Below are 18,710 nucleotides of genomic sequence, written 5' to 3'. Positions count from 1 at the left end.
ACAAATAAGTTTTTTCGCTAATTAGAGAGCAAAAATTTGTGATGGACTATATCCATCGCTAATCTGTCGCTAAACTGTTTAGCGATGGCTTAGCGACGGATGAGCGATGGATATAGTCCGTCGTTAATCCACGATTTTCTTGTAGTGAATCCAGATCCATTTAACACCCGAGTTTAGGGATGAAATTTCATTACAAACTTGTTTTTTATATATTAAAATATAAAAAATAACCCCTTGCTGATTAGAAAATTACAAATTCTGCATTAAACAGAATTTAGATCAGATTGGCTATAGAAAAATGTTACATGGCTGTGTGATTCATATGTGGACATAGTAGGGCCTCATTAGTAACTTTTTTTTTAATCCAAATATAGTTGAAATCCAAACATGGTAAGTATTTTGCATGTAAATGTTTGGTCTAGGGGAAAATGGGGGGGTGAATTTCTTGTATGGTTCATACAAGCTGTTAACAAATTAACATAGGTGCATGAATGTGATGTGAAGTTTTTTAAATTATGGCAAAAGGTAAACTTTGAAATAAATTTTTTTCAAAACAAAAAAAAAATGCAAATACATCAGAGGCAATGAAAGAAAAGAAACGTCATGTTACGTCAGAAGCATGTGTGTATTCTTGTAAGTAACGCTATTGGCTCCTTGTGGTTTGACGTACACTATAAATAGTCAACTTAAAGATGTGTGTTATTAAATAATTTAGTTGACTCAAATTGCATTGACGTTATTAAATAATAGCTTGTGGTTTCATAATCCAAATCATCTTTCTCTATCTGATTGGGTCGCGAACCAGCTTGACCCATATATACATATATAAAGAGAGAGAGCAATGCGCACGTTAAGCCCTCTTTTCTCGTTAGGTCTCAATAGGCCCATTCAAAAATCATAGTTCTTGATATTTTTTCACATCTTACACCATATATGTGGTCTACAGATTTTGTTTAGTGGGAACCGACTTTTGGATCACCCAAATCTGACCTGTATCCAGGTTTTTTGGTGATCTAAAAATCAATGGCTATAAAGGTATCAAATTTTTCTGGTTCATAAAAATATACTTTTTCATCCACAAAACATGACCCAAGAGTGGATTCTTACTGAGTCTAGCATGATAAAACACATTTAATGGTGCATATCTATCATAAAACACTTCAAAGTATGGGGTCTAATGAGACTTAAGAAAAAAAGGTCTAATATATTTAGTTCTTTTATATATATATATATATATATATTAAAACGCTCCTAAAAAATTTAACTTTTTTTTTAAAACCTAAAATTTTAAAAAATATAAAAATATTTAATTGAATAAAGTTTTTCATGACTTTCAAAAGTAATGTGTCAATGAGTCCATCTAGAGACACGTTTCAAATATTGGATGACCCGCTCGAGCACAAGTGTGAGCTCATATTAGCCTCTTAGTATCAGATACAGTACGAAATTATTCGTAAACATAATCCGATTGAGTTTATTACTTTATAAAAATTCATATATTAAATGCAGAAGGCAAAATATATTTAAAGGTTAAGACATTTGAGGAATTACATAAAAGTTGATATTTGAAATACAATTATAATTTTTATATATAAGAAAGAAAACATCCACAAGGTGATCTCATTCCAAAATATAAGTCTTTGGCCACAAATCCAAGACAAAGAATAATGAACAAGAAAAGTAAAAGTTTAATGGTTTATAGTCTTTAAAAAGTAAACCAAGTGTGGATCCCCCAAGGATTACAGTAAGAGTGTGCCTCCGTAGAAACAACAATCTCGTCTATCGCTTTAATCATCTAAGATAATAACTATAATGTTGTAGGAAATTAACATGTACCCGTTGAAAACTCAAAACCAAACTTAAAGAATACAAATCAAGTTTGTAATGTGCAACCATAGTGTGATTTTCCATCATTTATAAAATGATTATCAAGGAAATTCACAAACATGAAATTCATTCAGTCATTCATTTTCATGACAATAATTTATTCATTCATTAATTTTCATGGTAACATTCATTCATTTCTATGTATGAATAAGCAATCAAACAAAGCACATGTAATTGCATAAAAATATCAAATATATATCATACATGTATGCTTCTCAAGTATTCAAACCATACAAGTCTCAATAAATTAAGACATTCGCATGCATTCTTTCATAAAAAAATAATGTCATTCATATGACAAGTCATTCTATAACATTCACATTCAATCACATGTATGCTCACATGTAAACCGCATTTATTGAATACAACAATACAAGTCAAAACTCTCAACAAAAGTTACACTCTTGCATCTCCATATTTAAGGAACATGTCAATTATCCTGACATTTCTAGTGTAAATTATATGCACAAACATACCAAAGAATCGAGACCTACAAGTCCATAGCAATTTATAACTTTTGCATTTATTCAATTGCATAACTGAGGGACATGTCAAGCACCCTAGGATTACTCTATCACAGTCCAAAAACCATTTTATCTGGTGAGTGCAAACTCTGCAACTCACGAACAATTTAACAGGTGAGTGCAATTCACAAATATTTTATCAAATGAGTGCAATCTCTACAACTTACGAACATTTTATCAGGTAAGTGCAAACTCTACAACTCACGAACATAACCAAAGGTCATCTTTATTTATTTAGGTCATAAGTCATCATTCACGATTTTTATATAGGCCTGATCCCTTACAGGTCGCCTCATAAACCATATTGTCTCACAAAACACTATGTCATAAAAATCAAGATTATATAACCATATTCATTAGGCACTCATGCCCCATAACATACATGCATCATAAGCAAGTGCATATGCAACATATACAAGTATAGTTCCATATCTCATAAATCCAATTATATGTATATCTCAACCTAAAATATGCACACATCATAAATTTTAAATATAAGCAAAATCGAATGCATGTACATGATCTTTTCCTATGCATGTCATATTCTCATATGCACATATTCTTATATCACTTGCATCTATACAACATAGATCAAAAAAGTATCCATCTCATAAACAAATGCATTTTCAGCACAAACACATGCATATGCATATTTTCAATCATACATTAGGACATATACAACATTAACACATTCACATCATGAAATCAACACAATATATTTCATTTTTATATATCATTCAAACATCATGGTTCACACATGAACACATTGTTTGTGTTAATGGCACACCTGCCAAAGCACTCCATATTTCTCTTTGCTAAACCCATGTCGAGCATGGTCAAGAAGAACACTTCTTATACCAATGCATTCAAATCATGCCCTTGCATGATCTCCAACTACTTTCCATATTTGCATGATGCATTTCATAATACGCACTTACCCAGAGCTATTTGCTTCTCAAATTCAATAGTGAGTGTTACATGTTTATCCTGCAAACCAAAATATCAGCATATAGACAATCATAACATTCTTAGATATTCACAACTAAGTGATGACTTGGTCAGGATCTGAAGTGAAGCTTCTCAGCGACATGGTGTTAGGGTTCGCACAGTGAACCGACTGTTTCCTTGCATTCTTCAATCATGATCAAGAAACCAAATCAGAACAAGAACCAAAGAAAACCCCCGCATAAGAAAACAAAAGATCATCGACCAGAAACAGGACAACAAAAAACCCTAAGGGTGGTGTTTGGATTGTCAAATATGATGTTTTATATCATTTTTAAACCATTTTTATTTTCATGAATTGTGAGCCATTTGATCTTCGCCATCTCAAAAATGAATTCTTATAGCGTATTAAACATGATAAAATCTTCTAATATACTAAATAAATTATGCTAAATACCCCTGTACAGTTAGATTTATCATTTGGTGGCTAGATCTCTACAAAAAGGAGTGTGTGCCACCGTATCTTCTGGAACCACCATATATTTTCATACATAAATAAAGTAAATGATAACTTATAGGGTGAAAATTAAATTTTAAGATATGCATTTAATGTTGAAACAATATAATAGCCAGTAAATTTCATAATTATCATAAAAAAATAGAAATTAGACAGAAAACCCATTCATGTTGATTTTCAAGAAAATTAGTGAAGAACCGATTTAATAAGAATGGGTCAACCAATTCCCTTCTTACTACTCCATTACAAAGGATTGTCACAAATCTTGTTACCTTCTGGATTTTCTTGGCAAAGGAAAATCCTTGTGGTAAGTTAAAAAATTTGCTTTTCAGCAATTTTTGGGGAAAATATGGTGTGTGTATATATATATATATATTAAAATTATACATTTAAAACTTATAAATATTTAAAACATAAATATATATAAATACAAATATCTCGTTAATAACATAATAATATCATGATAAAAACACAATATTTTTAAAATATGTGATCTTTTGATAATATCATGTTTTTCAGGATTAACAGTTTTTGAAAACATGATAATTTTAATTGTTGTAAAATTAAAAGAATAATTTTTATATAATTACTATTTTCTCTTCATGCCAGTTAAGATCATTAGAAACTTCATGTATGTATATTAGATGAAAAGTACCATCAACCATGAAAGAAAAGCAGGGATGAATGAGATAGTTGGACGATTGGATCTCGTAATCACAACAGAAGAGTGTTTCGTTCGAATCCCGAGGGGGTTATCTCCTAGCTTGCTTACAAAAGAAAAAAGAAACCATATTTGGCCCACCGCTCATCTATTAAGGGTGACTCACGAAGGGTGCGGCGCCATCACAAGTTTGAAACACACATATGTGCATCCCTTGCCAAAAGAAAAAAATTGGGTGTACTCTCTCGTGACGTCGGGTTTTTACACCAATGAGCTCATAAGTGAGGTGGTTTTGCAAGTTTTAACAATATATTAACAACGTAAATTAATATCGAAAAAATGATGATGTAAAAGTAATGTTATTTAGTTGTAACATTTAAGTAATGGTTTGCATAGTGCAACAAGAAGCACTTGGAAGAGATGTAAAAGAAATTGATTTATCAATGTCGTGAATTTTATGAAGAATGTGCATTTATCTCAAGCACAATCTATTGAGCTCAGTATGTTATCGAACATCAAACTCTCTCAAACAATGAACGATAGTAATGTTATACACGTGGAGGGCATGCAGTTGCTCAAACCGATTAGGAATATAGATGTTCAACGTGTAGACAATGAGGAACTTTCACAAAGAATTGATAGTGAACCTAATTAGATGATCACTACAGAGGATGTGAAACCACGTGGGTAGCCCAGTGCTAGTGATCGTCATCACGGCAATATGAATGACATCCAATTTTTCAAAGCTGAAGACAAAGCTAGGTACAAGTTGTTAGACATTGAAATTTATATTTTAGATGTAAGTGTGGTGATGGATGTGATATTTGTATAGATAATTTTGAAAGTTAAAAATGCAAGATTATTGCATATGTGAAAGCAAAGGATGAAACAATGAATTTTGATTTATTTTGTGCAACCCACCAGTCAATTAGTGGCAGCAACGATGATGTAGATATAGTGTTGATGATGACTATACCATATCTATTGAGACAGACTCATAAACGATAAGAGATGCCCAAGACACTGATGACTTCGGATAAATAATTGCTGCTGAAAATGATGCACTAATGACATATAGTAACCTTAGTATGTTATATGAGCATTTGTTGGGCAATAGAATTGCTTTATGTTTTTATGCTAATATTTAGGTTTTGCTAGGTTCTCGCTCAATGGATTCTTTTTCAATGAGGAGAAATTGGCAATCATTGATGCAAAAGTAACTCAATTGTGTGAGCAGTTGTGTAATAAAAGACTTATTGATTGTTAACGATTCAAGTAGCTATCAATAGAGTCAAACGATTGAGAAGTTGTCGGCAAAAAGTTTAATAATCTTCAACACTAACATAAATCTTTTAAAGATCATGTGATCATGAATAGCTCTAAAGCAAAATTCATGAAAAAATGCAATAATAGAGCCATTGTAGTATGCACGAGAAATAAAATACAGTCTTTGATTGATTACACCTGAATGATCCATTGCACAAAGATGCAGGGAACAACGTTCTTTCAAGTAAAGAAGTATTGAAACAATCATACATGTGGCAGATCAATGGCCAACCTAATACTAGAAAGAAAAAAATTAAGTGAATTTCAAGTGTTATTCATGAACGCTTACACGATAACCCAAAGATGACTCAAATAAAAATCATGAATGGCACTAGTCGAAAGGAAAGTGTGGAGGTTACATACAAACAAGTATGGTGTGGACGGGAATTGACTACGGTGACACAATATGATTCATTCGAAGAGTCCTTCAGGATGCTTCCCACTTATTGCCATCATTTGATGATGACTGATCGAGGATCGACGATGTACAATAAGATCAATAGGTGACATCGATTTATATACATTAATCAAGTATCCTTTCATGCATGCATGCATTGATGAGTTTTTTAAAAGGATGTTATCTACTTCTTATTGTAGATGCCACATTCTTAAAAGAAAAATACATAAGTATATTGTTGTCCACCCATGTTATTGATCATTGTGGTTAGATATTTTTGGTTGCATTTGCAGTTATGGATAAGGAGTCGAACGAATCATGGGCATAGTTTTTTGCACATGTGAAGGCTAAATTGAGACACTACGATGATGACATACCTAAAGCTGAAAGCAAAATTGATAGTTATCTCAGATAAGCACAAAAAGTTATAATATGTTGTTCCTCATACATGGCCAAATTGTCATATTGGATTTTGCATAAAGCACTTGACAGAGAACTTTAAACATAAATTTGGGATATCACTCAGTCAACCTTGGTGGTAGACCGCAACCGAACCACCAACAAGACAAAAGTGTAATTATTTTCTTAAAAAGATTCGGGAGAAAAAAAATGCATACAAGTATGCAATCATAGATATAAAAGAGAAACATTGGGCTAGTAATCACTTTTCAGCTACAAGGTATAGATGCTTAACCTCTAACATAGTGGAGAGCTTCAATGTGTGAATTTTCACAATACGTGACAAGCCCCTAATTCTTTTTATTAAAAAACTTCATCTTATGATGATGAAACTTTCTGAAATCGAATGAATGATGAACAAAACATAGCAGAAATTATGGTACCTAAGGTAAAAAAAATAACAGTAAGAAAGAAACACAAAAACTACAAGTGCAAGTAGTGTGTTGTCTCCATCATCGGTACGAAGCTCGCAACCTATCTCATAGTTATAGTATTGAACTTGAGAAATAAACATGACCTTGTAGAACGTGACAAGTTAGTGAAATTTAGTGCCAACATGTGATCACATGTATTTGTATGAAGGCAATTTATAAGAAGATTACCGTGACAAGTTCTAAACTATTGAATCATATCGAGCGGCATATAATACTTATTCATTCATGCCAATGACGGATAATGTCTCACATGTCACTCCTATAAACCTTTTTTTGTCTTACCACCAAAAGTGGGTCCTAAACCGGAGTGCCCTAAGAAGAAAAGATGTAGAACATAACACAAGGATGTGTCATACAAGTGCAGTCATTGTAGTGGGGTTGGTCACAACAGGCGAAAGCACAAATGAGAGTATGTTAAAGTATTGATGGTTTGCAAAATCTGTATTTATAAGCAATTATTTAATGAATTTGTTCTTTGTATTTATGTAGTCTTTTTTAATGAATTGTTCTAATGTCTTATGACTTCTATGTATATCTAAGGTAGTTTACGATGAATACTTATAATAGTTCTCCAACCCCAAGCAAGAAAGCAATTATGGTGTCTGAGGTATTTGTAAATGTCTTGAGTCATGTTTACGTGTTTATATTCAATTTCAAGTAATAGTTCTCACATGTATGTGTTTATATTCAATTTTAATTATTGATGGAGATCAAGTTTGTTAAAAAAGTCAAAATATGTACTAGGAGAACAATGAACTGAAAGAGTATGAATTTTACGAAGATACTTTGATGATAAGTTATTTAAGTGTTAGGTTTGCACGTTCGTTTGTTTGTTCTTTAGTTATGTTTATATGTATACTCAAATGAATCTAACATAAATGTACCACATATGCAACATTTAGCAAATTTTATAGAAATACTCAAAAAAACTATAATCGAGACATAAAAAAATAAGATAATTTGTTAATGACCATTTACCTTACCTATTATTTCTTTGTGAATCTCAAAATCGATGTTTCTATTGTTTTACTACCAACTAACTTGTAAACATTGATTAGTCACAACAAATGTTCATAACTAAAGGGCAACAAGAGGAGCTTGTAGATGCTTGGATGTTGATGACAAGCTCTATCTTTGGTTTGAAGCTGACAAAGTATCTATTGGACAATGTTGCATACATAATAAACATAAATTTAGAATGTTCAAAGTCATCTTAAACTCGATTTATGTTGTAGATCTTATTTTCTATCAACTATGACAACAAAAATTGGGTTATTTAAGAAATGGACCTGAAGGTGAAAGAGATGAAATTGTACAATCCAATTGACACAACTTTCGCATGCAAAGATCTTCACACATTTGTGAATGTCCTCAAACATGATTTTTTTTTTAGTTAAAAAAAAGTTTAAACATTTTGGGGACATTCACAAATATGATTTGCAAAGGTCATACTATATTTGTGGACCTCCTTTAACTAAATACTCTCACATTTGCGAATATCTTGACCTTAGCATGCAAATGTCTTCACACATTTACAAACATCCTCTGACCTATGCCCCTTATGAAATTTTAATAAAAGAAAATTCACACATTTTGAGATCATTAACCAACATGATTTGCAAAGGTCATACTATATTTGTGAACCTCTTTTAACTAAACACTTTCATATTTGAAAATGTCCTGACCTTCGCATGTGAATCTCATACATTTGCGAACACCCATTCTATTTGTGACTCTTACACGATTTTAGTAAAAGGAGGTTTATACATTTTGAGAACATTTGAAAACATGAATTGTGAATGTCGTAATATATTTGTGAACCTCCTTTAACTAAATAATCTCACATTTGCAAATGTTCCGACATTTACATGTGAATGTCCTCACATATTTGTGGATGTCCACGAACATGATTTTTTTTTTTTAATAAAAAGAGGTTTACACATTTTGGGGACATTCTCAAACAAGATTTGCAAAGTTAGTATTATATTTGTGGAGCAAAAATGTCCTAAAAAAGTCAGAAATCAAAATTTTGGACATTAGGTGAATTTTGGCAAATTGTGAGGCATTTCTAAGAACACACCATTTACAGGGACAGCAAGGTCATTTGCTGAATTAACATCCTCCTAGTTCCATTAGGATGAAAGTGCTATGTCTTCTCACTGGCCTAGAACTCACTTATGCCAGTCTGACCCGGTATTGGCATAGCAGCTCCTGAACCTGGACCTAGATCCACCCAATTGGGGTTCCAGTAGCTTACCAGGTTGGGCCATCAGAACTTTACTCCTTGTTGATCCATGACAAATTCCAACTCTTTGTGGAGTAAAGATTAAAGGAGTGTAGCAGTTTTACCGGATAAAGTCGTGAAATCTTAAAGCAAAACCAAATGCATCCAATGTTTACAACTGGTCAATCTATTTTGAGAATGAAGTGAAAAAACAAGGGTTTACTAGACCATACCGTCCCTAGTCTACTCAACAAGACCCAGGCGAAATCCTAGAACTCCTGGTTGGGTTCAATCCAAGATGCAACTTGATTACAAAAGATGCAAACATAAAATATCATGATTATTATAAAACTAACATTTAACAAGAACTTTAGACAGGCTCTTTACATATTTTACAGTTCAGTGACTTTACCAAATGTAAGGGGAATCACACATCAAAACTGTGTACACTGAGAGCTAAGGAAAAAAAACTCATTTGTGATTTCATTTTCTTTTTCTGCTATAGATACAAGCGGAGTAACTATAATTAATGATTTGGTGATACTTACATAAACATATACAGGATATTTACAGCAGCTGATGATAAGTTGGCGAGTATTATCTGAGCCTATAAGGCTTTCTGATCCAGTCTCTCGTTCCAGTTTAGGCAGCGAACTAAGCTATGGAACCAGTCTCCCGTCTGATCGGAATTGGTAACAGTTGGTAATGGGTGCTGACTCATGCATATCTGAACAGAGTCACCCCTTGAGAGCTGCTGTCTTCTCTTCCCATCAAATGAAACCCAAGCATTACTTCGTGCATCTTCAGGTATCTGCAATGCCCATACATTGGTAAGACATCGTGCAGCATGAGATCCAACAAATGAATTTTATATGATTGGCCATACTTACGGCTGGGAAACGACATGAGCAGCTGGACATTCGGCTCAGCTCAGCTCATGAGAAACTCGGGTTGGCTCAGAAATTGAGCTCGGCGAGCAGAGCTATGAGCCAGCTCATTCAGGTAAATGAGCTGAGCACAAACATGGCAAGCTTGGCTCAGCTCATTTGGAAACCTGTGCATTCTACTGACAAAAACGAAATGAAAAGCAGCTCAACTATTCTAGTTTTCTTTAATTGCTAACCCTGTAAAGATTAATAACAGAGATTTATGGACAAAAGGAGCAACTTCCAGTGCGCATGGCTACTTCCAATAACCTTAGAATAAGTATCTGAAGACCGCAATAGGTCCCAATATAGCAAATTATCCTAACTCTCATGCTACTAAGCTGCAAACATCATGCTTTTGCCTACAATGAATGACGTAGTGTACCTTGTATGTGTCTCTAAAAGTTGGTTACATTTTGTAATATTCACCACATGCTACATTTTCCAAGGTGCTTTAGTCCATTAGGCCATAATTTGCAGCTTATTTAAGGTCAACTAGAGAAAATTCATGATGAAAAAAGCAGCCTTGTGCAACAAAATAACAAATTTCAGAGTTTATATATCACATCCGCTATAAACTAGCATCTCATCTTCTGTGTCAACTCACCAAACTCTTCAGGACTGATACAGACAAGGCATGGACATAGTCACATAGGTAATAGATGGTATCAGAACATGGTAGTTATCGACATATGTCAGAATCTGGTAGTTATATTTGCAAGGAGAAAAATTAATACATTTTGAAGAGAAATAAAATGAAACACTAGTGCATATCAAAGAAATAAATGTGAAAGTTTGATCCAATGAACAGTGTACTCACTTTTAATTCAAGTCTGGCAGAATCTGGAAGTATCACAGGCCTAAATGACAGGGAATGTGGACAAATAGGTGTAAATAGCATGCATGGAACATTCGGATGCACCTGCATATCAAGTAGATTACTAAATAATCAGAACGACAACAAACAACACAGATGCCTCTTTAAATAGCCATTTCTCAAGAACCGATAGCTATCAAAACTTCTGAAAGTATCAACTTAAATTGGAAATGTGACAAGTTCCAATGCCCAGTAGACATTTTGATAGGTAAAATCTAGAACAAAGATTGAAGATAGAGCAAGTCATCCAGCCAGTCCCCTGCGCATGTGCATATGTGTGTGTGACTGTGTGTGACTGTGTATGTATTTATATACCAATGTAACTTACAACTTCCTAAAGCACAATTACAAATTTCCAGGTAAAGCATCAAGCACTGTAAGAATATCAATAAATCCGTGCCAACAGAATAAAAGAAAAACAACAATTAATAAAAAAAATAAAGATACTAAATCATTAAAAAGAAAAAAAGAATACTCATGAAGTGTTCGCCATGCTGAACCATGAACAGTCAAGTTATATTGGATGTCAGTGTGGTGTCACGTGAACATAAGTCTGCAAGGCTGAGAGAGGTTCCCAACATGTCACTGACTTCCAACTAGAAATCCAGCTAAGAAATATAAATTTTGAAAATGTAGAGTCGGTTTACTGAACAGTCAAGTTGTATCAGATGTCAGTGTGGTGTCATGTGAGAGAGGTTCCCAACTTGCGACTGACTTCCAACTAGAGATCCAGCTAAGAAATATAAACTTTGAAAATGTACAGCCAGCTTACTGGGTCTTTAACACCAATCAAAACAGACCCTCTGAGAGCAAACAGAAGATCATGGTAAGGTTTGAACAAATTCCAAACAGTGGGTTCAGAGGAGCCCTACATGTTCCACAACACGTGTAAATGTGGCCATCTAACAGCTTTAATTTCTTTTTAACTTTGACTTTGCAGAAAATATAGAAGGAAAATGAAAAATTAGTCCTATGCTTGTTCAGCTGAATGTCATAGACCAATATCTAGTATCATGGCGAGTTAGTTGAGCTTCACAAGCTCTCAATAATCCAGCATCTGTATTTTTCTCCAAATGTAATGCCAGTTTTAGCAGGGACTTCTTCTGTGCCACAAAACATCAAATTTACGAAAATGACCATTCATCATGGAACAAATGTAGGCACTAGAAACATTGTACCTTAACTTATATATCATACATTTTTAGCCAATTCTACTGTTGCCAGTAAATATACAAACTTGAATTAGGTGCTTTCCAACCTAGAATCCAAAGAAAATAATCAAAATTTTGATAGGATCCTCACCATAGAACCTCCTGCTGCTGTAGAGTAAGCAGTACTCCCAGTTGGCGTGGCTACAATGACTCCATCAGCTTGCACCTGGGAAAAAGCAGTCAAATGCAAAATATAAAATACAATAGTCCATGTAAAAGAAGCCAAGAGTAAAATCCAGAAATCCTATGTGTGCAAAATTATTCCACAAAGCAAAAAGAATATGGTGTAAAACAAGGATTAGCTTGACCAAGAAAATCAGCTACTTACTTTAGTTATAAGCCTGTTATGTTCATAACATTCAATTTTAGACAGGTATGGATTAGAACCACGATCCACAACAACTTCATTCAGGACATCAAATACTTTTCCAGGCATAGCTTTACCATTTCGAAAAATCTCGCATCTAAGCCGCATTCTAAGAGTAATATAAACTCCTTCCATTGTGTGGTTTCCATGTATAATTGCCCTCAAGTCCTGCCTGTAAGCTTCAAACTGTACATCCAAATAATATCATACTAAGATTGAAATTCTAGAATAAAAAGATTTGACTGAGAAATGAAACTATGGAACCTACAGTATGTGATGTAAGAAATCCAAGGGAGCCAAGATTAAATGAGACCACAGGAGGAACAGCACCCCTGAATAAATTGGACGCATGCAGTATAACCCCATCACCCCCCAGGCAGGCAACAAAATCAACTCTCTCATGAAGGTCACTGCATCAAAGTTACAACAATTATTTTCACACTGCCTTCAATACAAGAACAAAGTCAATTTTTGCAAGAATAGTTTTTACACCTGGTATCTTGGATATAAAAGGTCTGAATAAACCCAAATCCAGAGATTCTTGCAAATATATCATGCAGATCAGGTTCCACAAGAACATTCATTTTCTCTTGATAGTGCAGAAAAGATGCCACCTAAAAATTAGAAGGATAGAGCTAAAATTAGATAACCAACAAAAGAATCAAACAGTTCCATACTCCATAGAATAATGTTCATAGTAAGGATGCTATGCATTTTTTTGCAAAGTCAAAATGAACCCATTCTTTGGATGAGCACAAACAGATCTCTAGGAGCAAAAACTGTAAAGCAGATGTCAACAAGTGACTCTGTGTCAAGGCTAAAATTAGGTTTTATCTAATATTAGTCTTCAATCAATAAATTGGTACACCATCCTAAATTAGATGTTAATAGCATGCAGCATATGACAGGAAGATTCTGCAGCAAGATGTAGCAACTTGATATTGTGCATATGAATTGAGTCTTAAAACTATGAGTGGTTTAGTTTAGATGTTGAGTGGCTGAGCTCACCATCACCAGTACATGAACTGCTAAAGAGCTAAGCATAGTTGATAGATCCCAAGGCTGCACGTGTTAAATCAGAATGCAAGGAGTATAATCACAGAAGACAAGTGTATGTTTAGTAATATACAGTTTTGATGCTGAACATAAAAGTTCTGAGGAAATTTTCATTATATTCAGTTTCAAAATGCTACACCCAAAGGATTAAGATGAGCTGACAACTGATTAGTTGACAAGTTGCTGAAGGTCAACAAAAACAAAATCAGAGAAGAATCTCTAATGTATACAACAAACAAGGACAAAGTTGCCCCTTGAAAGCATTTTTAGTACTCTCCAAGCATTGAAGAGTACAAACATTATAACAAAACATCTGACTTATTGTAAGTGACGCCCCTGTAAAATCATCCATAAATGCATCTTAAAGTTTCTATCCTCAAGAAACAAAAATTCTTTATTAAACATTGAACCTGTTCCCTAATAGTGACCTCTTACATTTTTTACAGCTCTCTTCAACTATTATTTTCAGTTCTCTTTCTCAATCGTCACTTCTCTCCAATAATTTTTTGCCCTAACTAGGCCTTTAGTTCCATTATCATTATAAAGCTCAATTAGAAACAATCTTATAAACACTAACTTCTCTACATTTTTATGATTCAGAATATAATCAGATCGTATTCCTAAGTGTACTTCAATCAAATTACAGTTTTCGCATGTAGAAGAGAGGGAATGTGGTTGTTTTCTAAGAATCTTGGCATGAACATCACCCTACTGTAGTTCAAGGATCAGTAGAATCTTATTATTGTATTTGTTTGACTAATTTGATAGTTCTTGGTTTATTCACTAGTCATTTATTTATGTTTCTATTCCCTTCCAAGTAGATTCTATTCTTGGTAATTATTCACTCTAGGGGTGACAAATGTATATTTGGTGACATCAGTATATTCTCTTGGTTCAGCACTAAGTCATTATAAATGTGTCCCATTATGGTGTTCATTTTCGAGAGACTGGCGATCCTCTTGGCATGAATGCAGCAAGTTTCAAATGATGAAATGACTGTACAAAAGAAAACAGAAGGCTGGTGTGGATGATATAAAGATTGCCAAAGGGCTCAACTCAGCCAAGGATATGGTAACAGAACTCAGTAGTGGCATTATCAAAAAGACAGATATTAAGATTACTATATCATCTGAAGTTATATGCGCTGGCCTGTAAATTACACAAAGAAACTAGATTTTTGCATGGTAACCTGAAAAAGGAGTAAATAGGTCAACCTTCACATAACTTTAACTCCTTTTACCAACAGCAGTGATAACAAAGTCATGACCCACGACTTGTTATAAGTTGATGAAAACAAGCCATTCTTAGCCTGGTGTCATCTGAGCCAATAGCTCCTTTTATCAACAGCAATGACAACAGTCATGACCCACAACTTCTCATTATAAGTTGATGAAAACACTATCATAGGTAGATATCTGCATCAATCATTTCAGTTGAATTCTCAACCACCAACTTCCAAAGTAATTGGCAGTTGGCATTGAACATGATAGTGGCCTTATCTCATATCCATTCTTACATATTCAAAACTATAAACCAGCTCTATTGATATCACTAACAGGCAAAGGTACTCCAATTCAGCACCTTCAAAAATAATAAACGCTATAAACACCCACCTAGAAGCTCATATAACTAGAAGGTTGAGCTTACCTCTTTGGCTTCCTCCATGAGCTCATCCCCCAACTTCTTCAACAACAAAACAGTCTTTGGAGATGATTTCCACATAAGCATCTGTTGCTGGGTGCTAGGATGTGTAAAGGCTAGTGATGATTCGGTCACCTTTTCCCTTGTGCAAGAGAACCCATCGGTACGAACCAGGAACATCTCTGCCTTCTTTCTTGACTGAACCCTTACAACTCCAGTTGTTGAAGCACACATATTCCCATCAACAAGATCCAAACCATTAATTTTTGATGATGATGCTATGGATGAATTAGCTCCATTTTCAGTTTGGCCTCTTGATGCAACTGATGCTATACCCTTTCTCGGATCATCTATTACTATGCCAGAGATCCTTTGCTCGGTATTAACACGGCCATTTCCCTCATAAGAAGCAGAACCATTAATACTCGGGTCCTTTCCTGTGCTGTTATAAACACCATTAAGATCAGAAGACAAATTAATATCTCCAACAGTGCCATTTGAAGCCTCAGGTTTGACATGCCGCAAATGACTCTGGCTTTTTCTACGTGTACGATTAATTCTTGAAAAAGACCATGTATCAAACCTGTTCTTTTGGAGATCAAGAAAGGTTTTAGGTGATACTTTTCTACTCTTGAGAAAATCAGTCATTTCTCTTTTCGAGAAAATATTACAAGATGGAACCTGAGTCTTAAGTGGATCAATTTCGCACAAATATTTCTCATTACCTTTGGTACCAATAGTGTCTGTTCCACTAACAGATCCATTGGTGTAACCATCAACTTTCCCATTTTCACTCTGACAGTCATGGGCAAGAGATATTTGTTCTGGGGAAATTTCTGTGGAAACCGAAGTGGTTTCTAAATGCTTCTGCATTGAACCATTTTCTGATTCTATCATGTTTCCCAGGCCTTCTCCAGGAGTAACATTTTCACTGTGCACGTTTGACCTCTCAATTGTCTCACTATTTGACAATGGAGTTGAGGTGGGACTATGAAAAGATGAAGTAGACCGAGTAGTATACTGCTTCCATCTTGAGACCATAGCAGCAGTTCGCCAAACTCCTTCTTGACTATGAAGATAAAGTGGCCTGATATTGGAATCTGACACTAAAGACGCAAACTCCTCAACCTGATCCATTGAGGGTGCATTTCCAACTTCAACAGGAAACTTCACCAGCTTAATTTTTCCACACAAAACAGCAAGATCCAGAGAAGCTTGATAATTATCATCCCTCACGTCCTCTGCCCTAAGATCTACAATTATCTTAAATCCCTTGTCTATTAGCCACTTCAAGCCTTCATCTGTTACCTGACCACCTTTCCAAAAAGATACTTCAGACTCTTTAACAACAATATCCTCCTTCCTAGCAGATAAATATACAGGGGTCCAATTTGCAAATAATGCTTGGCAAGGGAAATCATCCACCCGTGGGAATCCTGCATCATAGCAAACATTCTTCAACCTCTGCAATTTCCTCCATATATAGTCACTCCGATTATCAAAAGCTGAAAAATAGTGCTCAAGAGTTTCCTGCAAATTCTTGCTACACTTTTTCATTTCGTCTCTGAACCTTGCAAGAGGTGGAGGATTACCATCCAATACATCCACATCTGCACCTTGAAACAACATCATGACAGAAGATCTTCCAGCAAGAACATCCTCTCTTGCCCTGTTAAGCAGTGCCGCCATGCATCCTAGAGCAACTGCAATATTCTCTTCCAGCGACTGCAAATCTTTAGATGCAGTCTTATAAGAAACAGCACATTCTCCTGTTTCTGGATTGCATAAAATTTCCATTATAGCGCTATGAAGCTGCTCTGCTGCTCTAAATATTCTACAGTATGCCTCAACTTCAGCAAGATCCCCAGGAAGAGGGCCAACCCATAGTAATTGGGAAAAGTCTGGAGAGTAAAAATTCTGTATGGCATACAAAAGAAGTTTTTAATTGACAAGTCCATCCATATCAATAGACATTTGTAGAAACATAAAATCCAAAACAAGAGTTTATTGTGGCCCAAGCAAATTAAGTACTAAAACAACATGAGAACTAACTGTAATTGCCTTATAAATAAATAATGAGCGAAAAAAATTGAAATATATGACTGCTTACAGATGATTCATACAGAACGATGACTAACAGTTTGACATAAAAAATAATCGATTCCTTGCATCTCAGAAATGAAGGCAGCAGCAACATGAAAACTAAGTTGAGATCCTCAGAAAGTTACGAGAACACGTCAAAAAGTTAAACCCTCCGAAGGTTGAAAGAACGCCATATAGGTAAACACAAACATCAACCAGTACTTTTTTAGAGTACCAAACAAACATTACATTAGAACCAAAGAATCAAAACTATGTTTCAATAAATTCTTTTCCTGAACCGACTATGAACAAATAGTGCAATAACCATGGAAACGAACAGATTTACCCGTCATCACGAGCTCAAAACTCATAAAGAACGACACAATTTATTATATCCACGAGAACATCAACACTCATCTTCATAAAAAACGAGAATTAAGCAAACCACAAGAAAAAATCACGAAAATTTCCGGAAATTTTTTTCAAAAAGTGCAGAGATAAGTAAAATCTTTACCTGGGTGTCCAAATACAAATGAGAAGAGACGGAACCCGACACCCCTGATTCATCGGTCGATTTTAGCCGATACCCACCTTTTCTCCATCGGATAAACGCCGGTTTATTCGATTTTCCGGCGGCCGGGAACATGAAGGAGCCATAGTTCAACTCAACGGTAACCCGGACGCTCCTGAGACGAAGAAAGCAGTAGAAAGAAGCGGGGGAGACTCTGGATGCCAACATTGGCAAGAAGAGGAGAGAGAAGAAACGAGAGCAAATTCGATTAATTTTGGGAGAAATCTGGTGGGTAGTAGATCTACTCGTCAATTAGATCCTGTTTTTTCTTTTTTTTCCTAATTATTCTTTTTTTTTTTCCACAGGCAAGAGTTTTATCAGTGGTTCGGTCGTTCTTTTTATGGATAAAAGTTTTTCTCTCAAGCTTAAAAATAGTTTTTTTAAATATTACGAAAACGCCATTCACCTTGGTCAAGGACCAAGATGGTTGGTGGTGCATTATGACTGAGCATAGGTCTGGTCCCAGTCTCCATTGACCTTTTTTTTTCTTTAGCCTTTGTAGGTATTGTCATTAACCAATTTGTAACCTGGCCGAACCGAGCTGGGTTCTACGATGAAATTGAGCTTCTTGCCTCAAACCATTCCATCGAATTTGAAGTTGGTCC

At 34.8% G+C, this 18,710-nt stretch overlaps 1 protein-coding gene across 1 annotated transcript; it reads right to left on the bottom strand.

Annotated features, from left to right (window-relative positions):
- Positions 1 to 9,834: 9,834 nt before the first annotated feature.
- Positions 9,835 to 18,335, bottom strand: LOC149817206 (putative NAD kinase 2, chloroplastic). The gene is made up of 8 exons (XM_089986614.1): positions 18,049 to 18,335; positions 15,459 to 17,369; positions 13,248 to 13,369; positions 13,024 to 13,165; positions 12,717 to 12,941; positions 12,480 to 12,554; positions 11,121 to 11,222; positions 9,835 to 10,185 (listed from the first exon to the last, which is right to left on the bottom strand). Exons 1-8 carry the CDS (start codon positions 18,271 to 18,273, stop codon positions 9,982 to 9,984), a joined length of 3,006 nt encoding a protein of 1,001 aa, XP_089842740.1. The 5' UTR covers positions 18,274 to 18,335; the 3' UTR covers positions 9,835 to 9,981.
- Between the last annotated feature and the right edge of the window lie 375 nt (positions 18,336 to 18,710).

This window comes from Nuphar pumila, chromosome 14, assembly GCF_984573655.1.
Source record: "Nuphar pumila chromosome 14, dmNupPumi1.hap1.1, whole genome shotgun sequence".
In the NCBI taxonomy this organism is placed as follows: domain Eukaryota; kingdom Viridiplantae; phylum Streptophyta; class Magnoliopsida; order Nymphaeales; family Nymphaeaceae; genus Nuphar; species Nuphar pumila.
This window is presented reverse-complemented; position numbering and strand designations above follow the sequence as displayed.

Excerpts from the sequence above, each read along its gene's own strand:
- LOC149817206 (XM_089986614.1), bottom strand. The coding sequence starts at position 18,273 with ATGTTGGCATCCAGAGTCTCCCCCGCTTCTTTCTACTGCTTTCTTCGT. Across the intron at positions 13,166-13,247 it reads TTTTATATCCAAGATACCAG|TGACCTTCATGAGAGAGTTG; the intron begins GTGTAAAAACTA and ends ACTTTGATGCAG. Across the intron at positions 11,223-12,479 it reads CAGCAGCAGGAGGTTCTATG|GTGCATCCGAATGTTCCATG; the intron begins GTGAGGATCCTA and ends CTTGATATGCAG.